The sequence below is a fragment of the Hakea prostrata genome, chromosome 11 (assembly GCF_041222555.1).
Source record: "Hakea prostrata isolate BN-2017 chromosome 11, UWA_Hpros_2, whole genome shotgun sequence".
NCBI lineage: Eukaryota > Viridiplantae > Streptophyta > Magnoliopsida > Proteales > Proteaceae > Hakea > Hakea prostrata.
The window spans coordinates 14169688-14186938 of NC_142610.1; the positions used below are offsets into that span (position 1 = coordinate 14169688).

The window sequence follows — 17251 nt, forward strand, 5'->3', positions numbered from 1 at the left end:
GATTTTCCTTGGCTAGAGAGAGGAGAGAGAATCTGGTAGCTTTCCTTTACTGTTGTTTTCTCAAATGGACATTACAGGCTTCTCCCCATCTCTCTCGGAAATTTATGATCTCTCTCTCACTCTTCACTGTTACAGAGAGTCTTTATTTATTCCTTCTCAATCTAACCTGTCATTACCCCCAAATCTCTGGATACACTCTTCTTTGTTTGTATGTGTACGTGTTTGTAAGGCTCTTAACCGCTTTCGCTTTGAATCCACTTTTTCCCCATTTATTGGGTTTATAACTCTTATATATTCGTTTTACTTCTAGAGTTTGTCGATTTTTCGTTTTGTTGTTGTAAATCAGTGTAAGATTATAGTATGCAGATCTTACCGCCACTTGAAGCTGGTTTTTTGGGTCTTCCTTAAATGAGATTGATATTTTGGTAGAAATGTTTTTTGTACCTGTTTCTTGTTGAGTTATTCTGTGTTTATTCGTTGTTCATGAATCCTGAACAAATCCAGGATTCATGAATCTTCTCTTCTCCTTATTTTTCCATCATTTGAGTTACTTTTGATTTGTAGGATTTCGAGACTGGGTTCTTTGGTTTTGTTCAAAATATTTTCTTTTTTTTTCTTCTCTCCCGAATCTAAATAAATTAGGTTGGTGGGCTTCCCTGTCATGGATTATGGTGGAGATGTTAGGCAGATTGGTGGCGTTGGAGACAATTGGATTCCTGGATTAGGTGATCAAGCAATTTGGTCTACTGAAGATGATTACGGAGCGTGGACTGGAGATGCTTCTGCCGATACTCCTTCAAACTCGAATTATGATGGGAGACAGTCTCAAACTCGATCTGGGAGCGAACCACCTAACAAGAAAACTAGAGGAGATTCCCAAGGAAGTGGGTTAAGCAGAGATCGTGACCGATCCAAAGCGATTGGGAAGATGTTCTTCAAGACTAAACTCTGCTGCAAGTTTCGTGCAGGGACATGCCCTTACATCACTAACTGTAATTTTGCTCATGGAATTGAAGAGCTTCGTAGGCCTCCTCCCAATTGGCAGGAAATTGTGGCAGCCCAAGAGGATGAAAGAGGTGTGTCTTCAGAGCCCAGGGAAGAACACCAGATTCCAACTGTTATTTCTGTGGGGAGTGGAGAGACTCAAAGATCTTATAAAGGGAGGCATTGTAAGAAGTTCTACACTGAAGAGGGATGCCCATATGGAGATAATTGCACTTTCCTGCATGATGAGCAATCTAAAGCTCGGGAGAGTGTGGCCATTAGTTTGGGTCCAACGGTTGGTGGTGGGTATGGCAACAATGCTAATGGGCAGAACCAGAAGCCTTCGAATTGGAAAACCAGGATATGTAACAAGTGGGAGATGACTGGGTACTGCCCATTCGGAAGCAAGTGCCACTTTGCTCATGGCTTAGGCGGTATGATCTTATCTACTGATTGCTTTTTCAGTTTCACTTGTGCAAATGGATTCTTACATTATAATCTCATCCGTAAACTTTTTTTCTTTGTGAGACAACTGACTTTGCTGACAGTTTCACTTGTGCAAATGAATTCTTACATTATAACCTCATCCATAAACTTTTTGTTCCTTTGTTGAACATCTGACTTTGCTGACTATGTAGCTGCAGATGCTTGCTTAAAATGAATATGTAATGTGTCAATGTAAAATGAAAATCATAGCTTAATTTCTGATATTATGGAATAGCAATCGTGGAACCACTTATCATTTCCACTCTATCCTACCTATCTCAGCAATCAATTAAGAAAAGAATCCCCTTTTGATTTACATCTCAAGGGCGTAGACTTTGTATTGTTTCCCATAAGTGGGGATACTCATTGAGGAATGCTGCAGTATTCACTCATCAACCCCATCTACACAAACAAGAAAATGATACATTAACTCGAAAAAGATATATTTAATTCAATGCCCTGGCTCTGTCAACATAATATGCACTTCTTAACATCTGATCTGCAACCTCAGCTGCCCTCATTTTTGGTGGGCCACTACTAAAAAGCTTCACTATCTTGTGATCGGCTATAGCCCATTGAAGAGGCAAAACTTTTCAGATTTATTGACTAGTGGCTGTTATGTTGCTGCTGTGTAGCAACCTGATTCACAGAAAGAGCACCAACGGTTCAAGAACTTGGTCTAGGGGACCAACTTGGTTGTCCAAAAAATTGAGTTGGACCAAGATCTTAGCGAAATCTCATCAAGTTGGCGCATCAGTTGGGTTGGGGACTTGTTTGGTCATCTCAGTGGGTTTTTAATTTACGGGTCCGAAACTTGTTGTATAGCTTATCTTGGTCCTTTTGAACTCAATGTCATCATCACATTTTGTAAAAACTAACTTCAAATAGGTGTATAACTTCAGATGTGAGGCTGTTAATACCAAGATGTACTAAAAATCTAAAATGCCCTATTCTACACATTATTTAGTAATTGAATGCAATCAAATCTTACATTTGACGCAAAACAACTTCAATAACACTTAGATATGGGAAAATGTAAAATTCATGAACCTTAACATAAACCTCATCAATATGTTGATAGCCTTGATAGATTGGAAGAAGGCAGGGTTTTCAGTGGATGGAGCTGGAAGATGAAGGAAGAGACTGTCACTGTGTGGTCCTGTGGTGGTTCTTCTCTGATTCTATTTACCAAGGTGGCTGACTCATGGATCAGTTGATGTCAAGCTGATTACCTTGTGGCAGATATCAGATAGGACCCTGCAAATTTCTGCATTCTTCCTCTCCAAACCCATCCATTTCTGTATCCCATGCTCCCACCCCTTCCCCTACCCTGAACAGGAGATTGTTTGAGGTGCTGAGAGGATGTGTTGTGATCATAGGGAAGAAGAATAAAAGGGCCAATTCCTTTTGTTTTGAAAAAGAAAAAAAACAGTGGTCTTTGTGCTGTGATTTAGGGGAGAAGATTGATAAGAGAAGGTGCCAACAACCAACAAGGGCCTCTTTTTTTCGGCATGTTCTCCCCCTGTGCAGCAGTGAGCATCACCTCTGCTTGGATTTTGTACAGAGAGGTGAACACCCTAGATTGAATGGGTCCTGATTTGATCTAGTGTTTTCCCTAGATCCAATTGTCTTAATCAGTCCCTATTAAATTCAGTTTATTAAGTACTGTGGTTAAAATGGACATTCAAGTTTTAAGTTAACAATGGTAACAGCTGTGAGTAGGGTAGATATGTATAAATTCTCATGGGGTGTCTGTGAACTATGGCAATGCAATCTGAGCATTTAACCAGTACATCAATGGTAACTTCCGTTCTCACAATGTCACTTAGCTTTCTTGTACATTAATTCATTGTTACAATGCTTAAAACTCCAATTCAAAATACAGACTACAACAGCCCTGAACTTTGAAGCATGTAACAAGAAAGTTTCCTATGTTGTAGCCTGCTAAAGAATTTACATCCAACCAACATGATGTGAAAAATAAAAAGAAGGTTTAGAAGAGAATGGTTTAACTTGGCTAGTAGTTAAAATCTGATTTGTATTTGTTGTAGAGTTGCATGGAGTAAGTTATACTACTAATCTCCAGCTGCTCCAGTGAATTCTCTATTACTATTAAAAACCAACTGTAGAAGTGATTTTGCAGCATTCCAGCAGTTTTCTATGAGAGGGTTGAATTGGTTGAGTTCTGTTGAGATCTCAACCAATTCTATGGAGATGTAGGATTTGATATGTGAGATTGTGTTGAGATCTCGTTTCGACTGAGATCTTGATGGAGATATCACACTTCAATTCTCACAGAGCATCTCCTCTCGGCATAAATAAAATATAGAGATATTTCTGATAGTTTGAGAAGTTCTTGTACCATAAGAGACAGACTTATTGAATTCAGAAGTACTAACACGTGTAAGTTAACTGGAGAGAGCATCTTTTATTAGTTCTTTGTAGTTGAGGTTAAGTAACTGATGAAATGGGCAAAGCCTTGGAAACCGGGTTGGCAACCAAAAAAAAAAAAAGTAACTGATGAAGTTTATTGACAAATGGACACCTCGTTGTGAGACAAAATATACAATTTATCTTTTATTTGTTCTTGCAAGTATGTCTTCCTTCTGCAGAATTTAGGCATAGGGTTCCCACTTTAACCCACAATCTTACTGCGTATAACATGGCAATTATCTCTGGAAACAGAGTTGCACAGGTATGGCGGAGGACTTGTGGATATGGAAGGTGGAGACTCTGCAGCCCCTCCTGACTCGAAGCAAGTAAGAGTATCTTCAAAAACACAGACAGATACGGCAGTAGCAGCTATTACATCAATTCCTCATACAGATGTTTATCACATGGGAGTTCCATCACAGCGGACTTTGGCTTTAAGCCAGAGGCAAGGGCAGAGGCCTCTTCAGAAATGGAAGGGCCCAGACAAGATCAGCAGGATATATGGTGACTGGATTGATGATTATGAGTGGGAACCAGCTCGATAATTGGATTTGTACTCAAAGAGTTAGAAATTTCACAGTGCACTCAGTGATGTGGACTGAAAAGTTACACTCAGGAGGATATAATTTAAATCATCTGACGCTCCGACCTATTGGGATTTGATGAGCTGCGCAGCTCAAGTTCTGGTTTGCGGATACACTGTTGTTGTCTATGCATTATCTTTTGAGTTCTTGTCTTACCTCCAATTGTTGAGTCACTTTTGGACTTCTACTTTCTGTAGAAAGGTTGGAGTTGCAATCACCGTATAACCTTGTGTCTTTATGGATCCCATTTGAAATGCGATGTTCTGGTTTTCTATACCATCTTCATCACTGTACTACTAGTGAATTTCAGGAGTAATGCTAGGTTTTAGATCTCTTTCTTATCTTTTATCGTATATATGCAATTTCATCAAGTTGCGATTTCTAGTACCTTTGGCTCAAATTGAAATGTGCATTTATACATTTGAACCATTATTTTTATTGTTCAGTTTTGAGGAACAAAAGCAAAACCACACACAAATGCAGCACTTGTAGAAACAGAGTATTCTTGGTAGTACATTCTTGTGTAGTGGCAGGAAATTATAAATTATTTTCACTGTAAATAAAATCCCGACTTCTTTCCTTTGACTCACCCACTGCTCTACCAGGTTTATTTTCTGTTTCTTTCTTCTTGGTTTAAGTGTAGACTCCTTTTACTCATATGATTGTACAGGATGAGCAAGATGCAGAAGGCCCTTTTATTTTTTTAAAAGATGCCTTGAGTGTTAACCGTGTTGTCTCATCCAAACATGCTTTGGGTTGCTACAGGTTAGCTACTTAACATCCATCCCTCTTTCAGACAGATTAATTGCTGTATTTGGACAAGCATGTCTTCTCAACTTGCAACCCATCTCTTTGGCATTCCTCAGAAATCATAGCTTATGAGAAGCTGCATGCCACATCTTCTATACAAACAATCGGATGTTATTTGATGGTAAATTAAACAAACCCATCCTAAACTTTGTTTTGGTAATGCAAGGATGCTTGTATTATGCAAAACTGTTACTGCTCTATAGCATAGAAAATCATGTCTTCACTTGTACTATGCCATGGGGGCTATGATGCTTGTATTGTGCAATGCTGTGCTGCTGTATTGCAGGAATAACATTTCTTCACAATAACTTCGCCATGGAGGCAATCCTGTGTGTATTCGGCAACACTGTTCTGCTGCATTGCAGGAATAACATTAACCTGTCATCACTTGAACTGTGCCATGAAAGAAATTTAATTTTTTCTTTCCGCCTCTTTCATTTCCATTACTGTCTAATGTTGTGGTTATAGGAAGTGTGTGAACCATTACAATTAGCACATACAAAATATTCATTGTTCCTAAATATGAACAGTTCATCCATGAAATGAAAAGTTCCATTGACAGGTGGTTTCTTCTGATATATGAATGGCTGACCATGGCTGATCATTCTAGCTATTTGGGCTGTCTTCTAGGTAAGCCACAAGTCAACTTCTGTAACCATTCTCAAGATGTAGTGATTATCTTTTGGATTTGCCTTCAGATCCTCTATATCCACATGTATCAGGCTTCATAAGTGACATTTGATAATTCAGATGAGAATAGATATTGCAGTGGCACTTCCCCAACTCAGATGAGATTTTCTTTTTCCCTCTGCATTTTTAGTAAGTTGGCTCTGTCCTTCCTTTGCTGCAGCCTAAGAAAATCAAGAACTTTGACATGTAAGGGCTGAAGTTGCTCTGTTTCGATAGCAGGATGTCAACCACTACTACCACCGCTGCCACTATCTCCATCCAAATTTTGTATATGTAATGGTTTTTTGAAAAAATTTTCGTGAGTTCTAAATATTATCAATGATTGTGCATGGTAAAAATGTTCTGATCTCTTTTAATCCTAGAAATTAAATTTATTATCTCTCATCTAATGCCTTTTTTTTTCCCGAATTGGGATAGGGTTCAGAAATGGCATTATTATGATGCAGTTCCAAATTCCCAAGCTCATGGCATCATGAAGTACTCCTTAAAGTAGACCTTGAATTTTGGCCCCCCTAAATTTTTTTAAAAAATTAGACATTGAATTATAACCTGGATATCCTCTTCTACACCATCAAAGTTGGTTGCTATAAAAAATTCTTGATTGTAAATGCAAAAATTAGTTAACTCCAAGGGGTGGCTCAGTTGACAAATGATCAATGCATTCACATAAAAGGTCAAAGTTTAAATCGTTTTGGGTTTAGGGATAAAGCTCAACATTATATTTAAATTATATGCAACAGCTACTGATTGAGGAGGGGCCAAGGTGTGTAAGCTAGTCCGGACAAATTTCAATTAAAAAAAAAAAAGAAAAGAAAAATGAAAGGGTTTGTTGTTCAACTTGCGAAAGAAGTATTGCTATTATTTATCAACAATAAATTAAAAATGATTGTCATTTAATAATTTTGATATAAAGAGAGAATAAATTAAGGGGACTAATAGGTAGGGCTGCAATAGGGCTGAGTTGGGTCGGGCTTTTACAATCTTAAGTTCAGCCTTATATATTCTAATCTATGTCCATTCCTGACCTGACCCTAATTTAGGGCAAATGATTATTGTCTTTGATCCTAAGCCCTACAGGGCCAAGCCAAGCTCATTCCCGCCTTGATTGGCCATGTCCTTGGTCTTGATTGACCCTATCCTTGTTATTGTTCCTAATTCATTGAGATCAAACATCAGTGACAAAATTAAGGTCAGGATTAGGGCCAAGGTCAGGGCAAAAAATTAGGGATGGGTCAGGACAAGTCCGACGAGCCAAAGAGTAATCCCAAGCCCTCCCTATTTTGGCCCCAGTCAGGGCCACAATATTTTGGCCATAAACCGCCCTCAGGGCCAAAATCTTGAGCTCAATCCCTATTCGGCCCAAAGCAGGCTTAGGGTTGGTCAAGGCCAACTTCCCTAGGGGAGGTCTTGGGTTCGCACCCATTCGGCGGCATTAATATAACAAGCTCCCCTGAGGATATAATCAAGGTGCGCGCAAGCTGGCCCGGATGAACCTAAGATCCAAAAAAAAAAAAAAAAAAGCATATAGAATAAATCAATATAATTCTTTAGAGTCTTTTAATAATTTTAATAACCATTAATGCTATGGAGTTTAGACAGTCCACCTCCGTTTCTCTCCCATCACACCCCTCCCTCTTCGATGTATTTCAATGTACCATAATAATCTTGATAATTTTCTTTGTGATCATATAATGTTTACAATTTTAGTTTCTCATTGAATTGATTTGATAGATAGGAATTAACAAACTTTTATCACTTTAGTCCCCTGTCTTTTAATTTAATCGGAATGCATAAATAAGACATGTTTATTATACCTTTCATGACTTAATAAGAATATCAACTTTATAAGAGGATTTTAGTATCACAAAAGATATTAAAACATACTTTGACGAATATATTTAATACAAAGTTTGTTTTTTGAAAACGATAATGGAAAATGTGACATACATATGTAATTTTTCTTTCTAAGGCAAGATGCGCAACTCAATCCAAAATGAATAAAAAGATTATTGTTGGATTAAACATTTTGTTAAAAAGTTAGTCTGAAAAACACTTCGATTTTTTATAAGTTGTCATTAATTGGAATATGTTTTGGATTAGTCGCATAAATTTAAATAATCCACTTCAACTATATATAGTACCATATATAAGGTTTTTTCAATCACATATTCAATAGCTTAAAAGCTTATTGAAAATGTCAAAAAATTAAATTTCACACAATTTTCAAATTAATGTAAGACCCAAAAAAATTTGTGCATGATGTGTAAGTGTGTATAATCAATTCTCTTAATCACATTGGGTTGGTCCCCTATGTGAATCACGTGCAAATGAGAGAAAAACCATTGATCTCAGTGTGAGACCACATGCCTTTTATTTATAGGAAAACAGCTCAACAGCATACAACCTACTTTATACAATATATTGACTATCTAGTCCCTAACACTCTCCCTCAAAGTCAAGGGTCATTCGAGGAGCTTGAGTTTGGACCGAAGCAAGTGGAAGCAAGACACAGGGAGACTCTTAGTTAATATATCAGTAGGTTGATCTAAAGTGTAGAGAAAATGAATAGTAAAATCGTTGTTGGCCACTTTGTCACGTACAAAATGGAAATCGATTTCAATATACTTCGTACGTGCATGAAAAAGAGGATTAACAGAGAGACATGTTGCCCTAAAATTGTCACATCACAACATAGGTGGAGAAGTCTAAAGAATATCCAATTCAAGAGGTAGAGTGATTGTAGCCAGATAGCCTCAGTTGTAGCCTAAGCCAAAGCTTGATATTCACTCTCAGTACTGGACCGGGAAACAGTCGTTTACTTACGAGATTGCCAATATATCAAATTATCACCCATAAAGATAAGATATCCACTTTGAGACTTTCGATCATCCGGGCACCCTGCCCAATCTGCATCACTAAATGCCTCAATAGTACAAGTAGGAGATGATGTAAGATGAAGTCCATATAAGATCATTCATTTAGGATAACGAAGAAGTCATTTTAGAGCAATCCAATGGTCATCTGTAGGGGCTGCTAAAAATTGGCAAAGTTTGTTGACAGAATATGACAAGTCCGAGAGAGTGAGTGTCACATATTGAAGGGCACCAACAAGGCTCCTATTTAGAGATAGATTAGATATAGGGGAACCAGCCTCCTTTGAAAGATGAACCAATAGGATCATGGGTGTAGAAATGGGCTTAGTTTCCATTAACCCAACACAATCTAACAACCCCTGTATGTATTTTTGTTGTGATAAGAGGATGCCGGAATGCATGAGAATTATTCACTTCCAATAAAGAATCGAGCAGGACCCAAATCTTTAAGTGAAAACTCAGAAGAAAGTGTTGTAATAAGGGAAGTAATAGTAGAAGTTGATGGCACAGTTATTAAGATATCATCTACATAAATCAAGACATATAAAGATGTAGTTGGACTATGCTTGATAAATAAGGAAGAGCTTGTTTTGGAGCCCACAAAACCAAGTCCAATCAAATAACCACTCAACCTCTGAAACCGCCTGAGGTGTTTGTTTAAGCCCATACAAGTTATAAGAAAACAGCTCAACAACACACAACTTACTTTATACAATATATTGATTATCTAGTCCCTAACATCCCCCAATCTATATTTAAGTCTCAAGACTTATGTCCTCTCACATTCATAAATCCTAATGATACATTATGTATGAAAATTTTTTCCTTAATATAATATTATCACTCAAGAAATAATACCATGGACATGTTTGCTATTGTAAATAAAATTATCATTTGGGTTAATATAAATGTTAAGTAGGGATATACATATTGTTTATCAAAGTGAGACTTGATTGAAGCCCCCGTTAGCGTTTGACAAAGTAGCAAGTAAAGGGTTAGGTTGCTCATTAAGTTGCAGAGATTAGACTTGAAGAAAAAAAGGGATTAGGATTAGGGTTCGCGTGGGCTGTAATGGTGACGGACAATGTTTGAAGGCCGTTGTTGGTATTTGAAGAAGTTGCAGGCGGAGGTTTAGATTGCGCACTGAATTGTAGAGGTTAAGTTGAAGAGGAAATTATGTTGGGATTAAGGTTTGTGTAGGTAGTAATAGTGAGGGAGAGTGGGTGTTCGCTAGAGTCGGAGGAGGAGGAGGATGCGGTGGTGCATGTGTTTCAAAGAAGCTTCGCAAACATACAGTAAAATGGAGGAAAACTTAACTAAGGGTAATTTGATCTTTTTACACCTAGAAGGATATATGAGTTATTTGACCAACAAATTTAATAGTCAAAGCTTTCATCGTTAAAAGTGGGTAACTTATAATTTCACAAAAATTATAAACGCTATGCAATTTTGCCCACTTAAGTCGGCAATCAAGAATTATAGGCCCACTTAAATGGGCGTCTTGCAAAAAGCTCTTAATTATATTATCATTTTTACAATAAGTCAGTGGATGCATATAAGAAAAAAATCTCATGATCTATGTACAACAAGCTTACATGAATTAGGAAACAAATTGTTAAAAAGTATATGTGGTCTTTTATTATCAATAATATTTATCTTAAATTTTAGTAAATAATATTGACAATAAACTTTAAGGCGGATCTTAGAACAACACTCAGTGAACCAAAATTGTAACTCCAAGGTCAAGGCATCGAAACAGTCTCCCAACAAAAATTGTTAGAGTATGTATAGAAAAATTGTGTTCTACTTGTGTGGAAGCCTTCAGTGTATTGGTTTTTTTTTATATATATTGACAACGAATTTCATCATATTGGTGACAAAAGTTTTCCTTAAATAAATTTTTATAAAAAAATGTACTATGATTAGATACTTTCTAATGAATAGTTGACACATTAGTGTAAATGATTGCATTATCAGCAAGAAATCGTTGTCTAGTCATGTAGCACTTATATTGATAATAGGGGGTCTATGAGAATGCACATAGGTGTTAAATATTTCTATAATAAATAGTGTGACAATTCACACTAAGAAAAGAATAGTGCGACAACTTTGCATTGTATTATAACGAAACATAGAAGTCATATGATTAGACAACATTCTTTTTATATTTTATTATATATTCTTTACATGTGTTATAGGAAAATGAACATCTTTTTTGTAAGAAATACATTTATTCAAACATTTCAACTAAGATATGCTAAACAAAAATGTTTACAAGCCAAGTAGTGGAGATTGACCAATGCAGAATTAGTAGAGTGATATAGACTCATACTTTTTAGTGAAGAGGTTATAGGTTCAACCCTTACGGATGGCACATGTAATACCCTCATCCCCTATATATAAAAGCTCTCATGCTTCAAAAAAAAGTAGTGGAGATAGTCATATAGTCTTATCTGCAATTTACTAGATCATCTGTCCCACGAGTCTTTAGTCGACCGCTGGTCTTTTCAATCACCGTCTCCATTCATTACCAGTTCTCTCTCTTGGAATTTCCCTGTTTACGAAACATGTTTAGCAAAACATTGTTTAACGGTTAGCCAAACATGTTTCGCCAATTGAAGAAAGACGTATCACCCATGTATGAAAAAGAAACTAATGCTTACCCATCTAAAACTCTCACATGTTTAGAATTAAAATCTGACAAGGATTTGAAGATTTGATTTAATCTTATCTGATTACATTTAGAAGATATGATCATTTTAGTCCAAAGGCCCACTGTCTTTAAGAAAAGGAGCCTCAAACCCTTAGGCTGCGTTTGTTTGCCGGAATAAAGGTGGGGTGGGAAAATTCTTGAAAAGAGTGTAGATTTCTTACTTTTCCCTTAAATCCCAAAGTGATAGATTGTTTGGTTGCTTGGGGTGGGAAAGTGAGAGACAAGTTTTAAGGAAACTTGTTTGCTGATGTAGCATCCAAACTTTCCCACCCCAAGCCATTTTAAAACCCCACATATTTGGTGGGACTTTGTGGGAAAGTTGGAAAAAGTAAAAAGTGGGACCCACCACTATCACTTTTCCACAAAACCCTTTTCTATCCTTTCTTTCTCCCTCACCCCACTACACATGGGGTCCACATGTTTTTTTTTTCCACCCTTTTTTCCCCACCCCACCTTTACAAACAAACACAACCTCAAATAAATTCATAATGGAATTAAGTTAGAAAAAGTTTTCCAATGAAAAAATCTTTTAAAAAAAGGTGTCATCGATGAAGGAGGCCACATTTATTACTATAATTTTTTTATTAGTAGACTATTGACTTTTTTTCCATATCATTATTATTTAAGAAAAGGAATGAACTCTCAATCTTCACTAAATTTATGCTAGGTCAATTGTTTGAGTAACATAAACAATCTACTATACGATCAAATAGATTGATGTATTTTGAATTATACCCAACTTATGTTTTAATATAGGCCATCGGATTAATTATGATCCAATAATATAATGGTCGTTGTAGAGACTCCAATTAATCATAGAACTTAGTGTTGTTCTATAATACTAGCTGAAAGTAACGGTCTAGCTATTCCAACCTAGATATTAAGGATATAATGTTTAAAAAAAAGAGCAATCATTATGCTTAAACTTTAAACTCTAATAAAGCATTCACATTATTTACAGAAAGAAATATCTATTATGGTCGTAATGTGTTTTACGTACGAGCTTTTTCTTACCCCTCAAAAATAAAAATGAAACCATTTACCATGAAAAGAATTGAGAGGATGACTCCTCCATTTTTGGCAATTGCAAAAAAGAAACTATTAATAACATAATATTGATTCATAAACTAAACTACTATGCTTGATGAGTAAGACAATTCTTTTTTCTACTAAAAAATAAATGACAAGTCATAGTGAAGAGGTTGTGGGTTCTACTATCGTCAAAGAGAGAAAAGTGTCTCGCTTGAGAATGTAGTCGAAGTGCGAGCAAACTAGCCAGGATGAACCTCAGCTCCAAAAAAAAAAAAAAAATTACAAATCATATGTTAGAATGAATAATGATCTAATTCTAACAATATTGTCGGTTGGGCTCCACCCATCACTATGAAAATCCAAGCCTCACAACCGTATTAGATATTTGTGTGGATTCTTTTTTAAAGAAAATTATAAAGAAAAATTAAATTTTTTAATAATATAAAAATTGTATTCAAGGTGTGCATAAACTGAGGCAAATGAATCTCAAAAAAAAGAAAATTTCATGGGAACATAAATGGTTATTTGTTCGTGCAAAAGTGATCACCATGCTTTCATAAAAGTGTGGAAAATTTTTGAGGTGCTAGTGATCATTTTATCTTAAATTTTTGTAAATAATATTGACAATAAATTTTAGGGCGAACCTTAGAACAATAGTCGGTGGACCATAATTGTAGCTCCAAGATCAAGGCATCGAAACAATCTCCCAACAAAAATTGTTAGAGTATGCATAGGTAAATTGTGTACTGCTTGGAAGCCTTCAATAAAATGGGTTATTTTATATATATTGACAATGAATTTCATCATATTTGTGACAAAAAAATTTTCCTAAACAAATTTATATAATAAAAATGTAATATGATTAGGTACTTTCTAATGAATATCTGACACATTAGTGTTAATGATTGCATTATCAGCAAGAGATCGTTATCTAGTCATGTAGCACTTATATTTATAATAGGGGGGAGTTCGAATGTTATTGTAGATTTATTAGCTAGGAATGCCCTTTCGGTTTCGGGCCCAAAAGAATGGCCGATTTTCGTTGAATGGTTGGTGGAGTTATGTTCCGCCCCACTCCCTGCTCGCTATGAATAAGAATGTTGTTTACCAAAAAAAAAAAAAAGAAGAGAGAATGCACATAGGCATTAAATATTTCTGTAATAAATAGTGCGACAATTTACACAAAAAATAATAATAATAATAAATAATGCAACAATTTTGCATTGTATTATAACTAAACATAGGAGTTACATGACTAGACAACATTATTTTTATTTTTTATTATATATATTCTTTACATGTGTCATAGGAAAATGAACATCTTTTTTATAAGAAATACATTTATTTAAGCGTTTCAGCCAAGGTTTGCGAAACATTAATGTTTACAAGCCAAGTAGTGGACATTGACTAATGCAGGGTTGGTAGAGTGGTATAGACTCATACTTTTTAGTGAAAATGTTATAGGTTCGATCCTTGAGAACAACATATATAATACCCTCATCCCCTATATAGAAAAACTCTCCTGCTTCAAAAAATTACTAAATCATTTGAGCTAGGTGATCAGCTATATAATTAGCAAGACTTATTTTCATGTTCTTTCTTATTCATATGTATAGTGGATTACAACCCAAAAGTTTGGGTGTTGCGAGATATATTCTAGTAATGTTATCCTAATATGATCTTCTTTACGTACATGCCATATCAAGTTGATTTCTAGAATTCTTCTACCTTGGACAATGCTACTCCATGCCCATCAAGGTTATTGCTCTGTCGATGCTTCAAGAAATATTGTGTTGGGAAAATAGATGGTTTTAGTAAAGCTTTGTCTTTTCCAAGACTATGTGCTATTTTTGTGAGGAGTGTATTTTGATTGAATCTCAAAGTCCTAACCCACCTTTGTGTTTTTCTCTATGTAGTCTTCCCCCGAGGTCCCAGTAAATCTTATTTTTCACACCTACTTCGCCAAAAATTAGCTAAAACTTTTCTCATTGCATTTTGTAGTCTTCGAAATCCTTAAATCAACATTTGCAAACTGGGTTAGTCCAAAAGCCACTGTCTTTAAGAAAAGGAGCCCAAAACCCTTAAACGAATTCATAATGAAATTGAATTAGAAAAACGTTTTTCCAATGAAAACATATTTTTAGAAAAAGGTGTGGTCGATGAACAAGGCCACACTTATTACTATATATATATTTTTTTTTTATTGGTAGACTAATGACTTTTTCCCCATATCATTATTATCTCAAAAAAGGACTGAACTCTCAATCATCACTAAAATTTACACTAGATCAATTGTTTGGGTAACATAAACAATCTACTACACGATTAAATAGGTTAAGGTATTTGAATTATACCCAACTTATGTTCTAATATAGGCCATCGGATTGGTTATGATCCAATGGTATAATAGTCCTTATAGAGAGTCCAATTAATCATAGAACTTAGTGTTGTTCAATAATATTAGCTGGAAGTAACGGTCTGAGTATTCCAAACTAGAAATTAAGGATGTAATGTTTTAAACAACCATTATGCTTAAACCCTAAACTTTAACAAAACATTCACATTATTCTTAAAAAGAAATATCTATTATGGTCGCAAGGTGTTTTACATACTAAGATTTTTCTTACCCCTCAAAAACAAAAATGAAACCATTTACCATGAAAAGAATTGAGAAGATGACACCTTCATTTTTAGCAATTGCAAAAAAAATAAAACTTATTAATAACATAATGTCAGTTCATAAACTAAACTACTGTACTTGATGAGTAAAAAAAATTAAATTTTTCACTAAAAAATAAATAACAAGTCATAGTAGAGAGGTTGTGGGTTTGACTATCGTCAAGACGTTTCTCTTGAGGATGTAATCGAGGTGGGAGCAGACTGGCCAGGATAAACCTCAACTTCCATAAAAAAGAAAATGACAGATCATATGGTTAGAATGATCTAATTTTGACAATATTGTCAGTTGAGCTCCACCCATCATTGTGAAAATTCAAACCTCACAACTGTATAGATACTTGTGTGGATTTTTTTAATAAAAATTATAAAGAAAATTTGATTTTTTTTTTAAGGTCAGGGACAAAGTTATATAAAAAATGTATTCGAGGTGGTACATAAATTGAGAGAAATGAACCTCAAAAAAAAGAAAATTTCATGGGAACACAAGTGGTTATTTGTCCGTGCAGAAGTGATCACCATGCTTTCATAAAAGGTGGAAAATTTTGAGGTGCTAGTGATCATTTTACACCACTCAGACCACACATGACCAAGCAGTATTTCTTTTTCCATTTTTAAATTTCTTTTGGTTTTCTTCTCACAAGCGACTCGTTCAAGGACTTTGGTCACCACCGCAAAGATGAAACCACCACCAAACGCCAGACTAGCATATAAATCCCCTAAATTCTAATAGAGAGAAGAAAAGTTTAAGACGAAAATCAAGAAAAGGAAGACCAACCAATTCCATGCAAGCTGTAGGCTCTTTTACTAATTCATTTCTCCTCATACATAGCTCCTCCTCCTCCTCCTCCTTCTTCTTCTTCATTTTCTCCCTCTTTCTCTGCAATATTCCATGCAAACTCAGAGGCCAAGGAGTCCAATAAAATCCGGCCAACCGGCCTATTGCCATTAAAACTGATGATTTCAGGCAATGTCGACGGCCGATTTTGATGTGAGAGCACAACCATATGATACAACTCATCATTCACATCCACATGACGCTCCACCATCATTAACAGCAACCATCACAATTGTCCTCCTTGCTTTCTTCTTTGCAAGCTTCTTCTCTGTCTATCTCTGTCGCTTCTTTATGGGATACCTAGTGCATTTGTCAAATTTAAGGCTTGCCCATTCTGGGAATGCCACTGTAGAACCAAATCCCAGCCCTGCTGTTAATAATGGCCTTGACCCTTCAATCATTGATACGTTCCCTAAGCTTGTTTATTCCTCTGTGAAGGACACCCAGAAGGACAATAAGTTAGTTGTTGAATGTGCTGTGTGTTTATCGGAGTTTGAAGATAGTGATGAGCTTCGGCTATTGGTTATTTGTGATCATGTCTTCCATATAGAATGCATAGACCAGTGGTTTGAAAACCATACAACATGCCCCATTTGCCGGAGAAGCCTCCTTCCTCCAATGGAAGATGATAATGAAGACACAGAAACATCAGAACCACAACCATCACAACCAGATCAGAATCAGGACCACCACCAGCAACAGATGATCACTGAGATAGCAACCAGACAAAACAGTGTTCCCACCTCAGGGGAAGATGAAGAAGGGCGTGAAAATGAGGTGGTGCTGGTTGTGGGGGAGGGAGGAAATAGCCATCAGGATGATGGTGCAACTGCAAGTTTGGATGGAAGTGGACAACATGGGAGGACTGAGTTGGGGGTTGAGAGATTTTCAAGATGTCATAGTACAGGTCACTCCATCATACATGTTGATGAACCAGATGACTATAATTGGCATCCGCCAGAATTGCCGGTTCATTGTCATCATCGCAATAAGACTGGAACTTCCACCACGTATGGAGAATTTCACAGTCATACTCCCTTCTGCAGATTCCCCAAACCCAACCTGGCTCAGATGTCATGCAACAATGCAACTAGAGTGTAGATTCTACTTCTCTTGATGGGAGCACCAGTTT

General features: G+C 36.2%; 2 protein-coding genes across 2 annotated transcripts; both read left to right on the forward strand.

Moving 5' to 3' along the window:
- LOC149000262 (zinc finger CCCH domain-containing protein 56-like) lies at window positions 1–6686 on the forward strand. The gene is made up of 2 exons (XM_089140384.1): window positions 1–1418; window positions 4156–6686. Exons 1-2 carry the CDS (start codon window positions 662–664, stop codon window positions 4446–4448), a joined length of 1050 nt encoding a protein of 349 aa, XP_088996510.1. The 5' UTR covers window positions 1–661; the 3' UTR covers window positions 4449–6686.
- Window positions 6687–16180: 9494 nt separating this feature from the next.
- On the forward strand, window positions 16181–17220 carry LOC149000263 (RING-H2 finger protein ATL30-like). Its single transcript, XM_089139147.1, has one exon. It carries the CDS (start codon window positions 16252–16254, stop codon window positions 17218–17220), a length of 969 nt encoding a protein of 322 aa, XP_088995273.1. The 5' UTR covers window positions 16181–16251.
- Window positions 17221–17251: the final 31 nt, after the last annotated feature.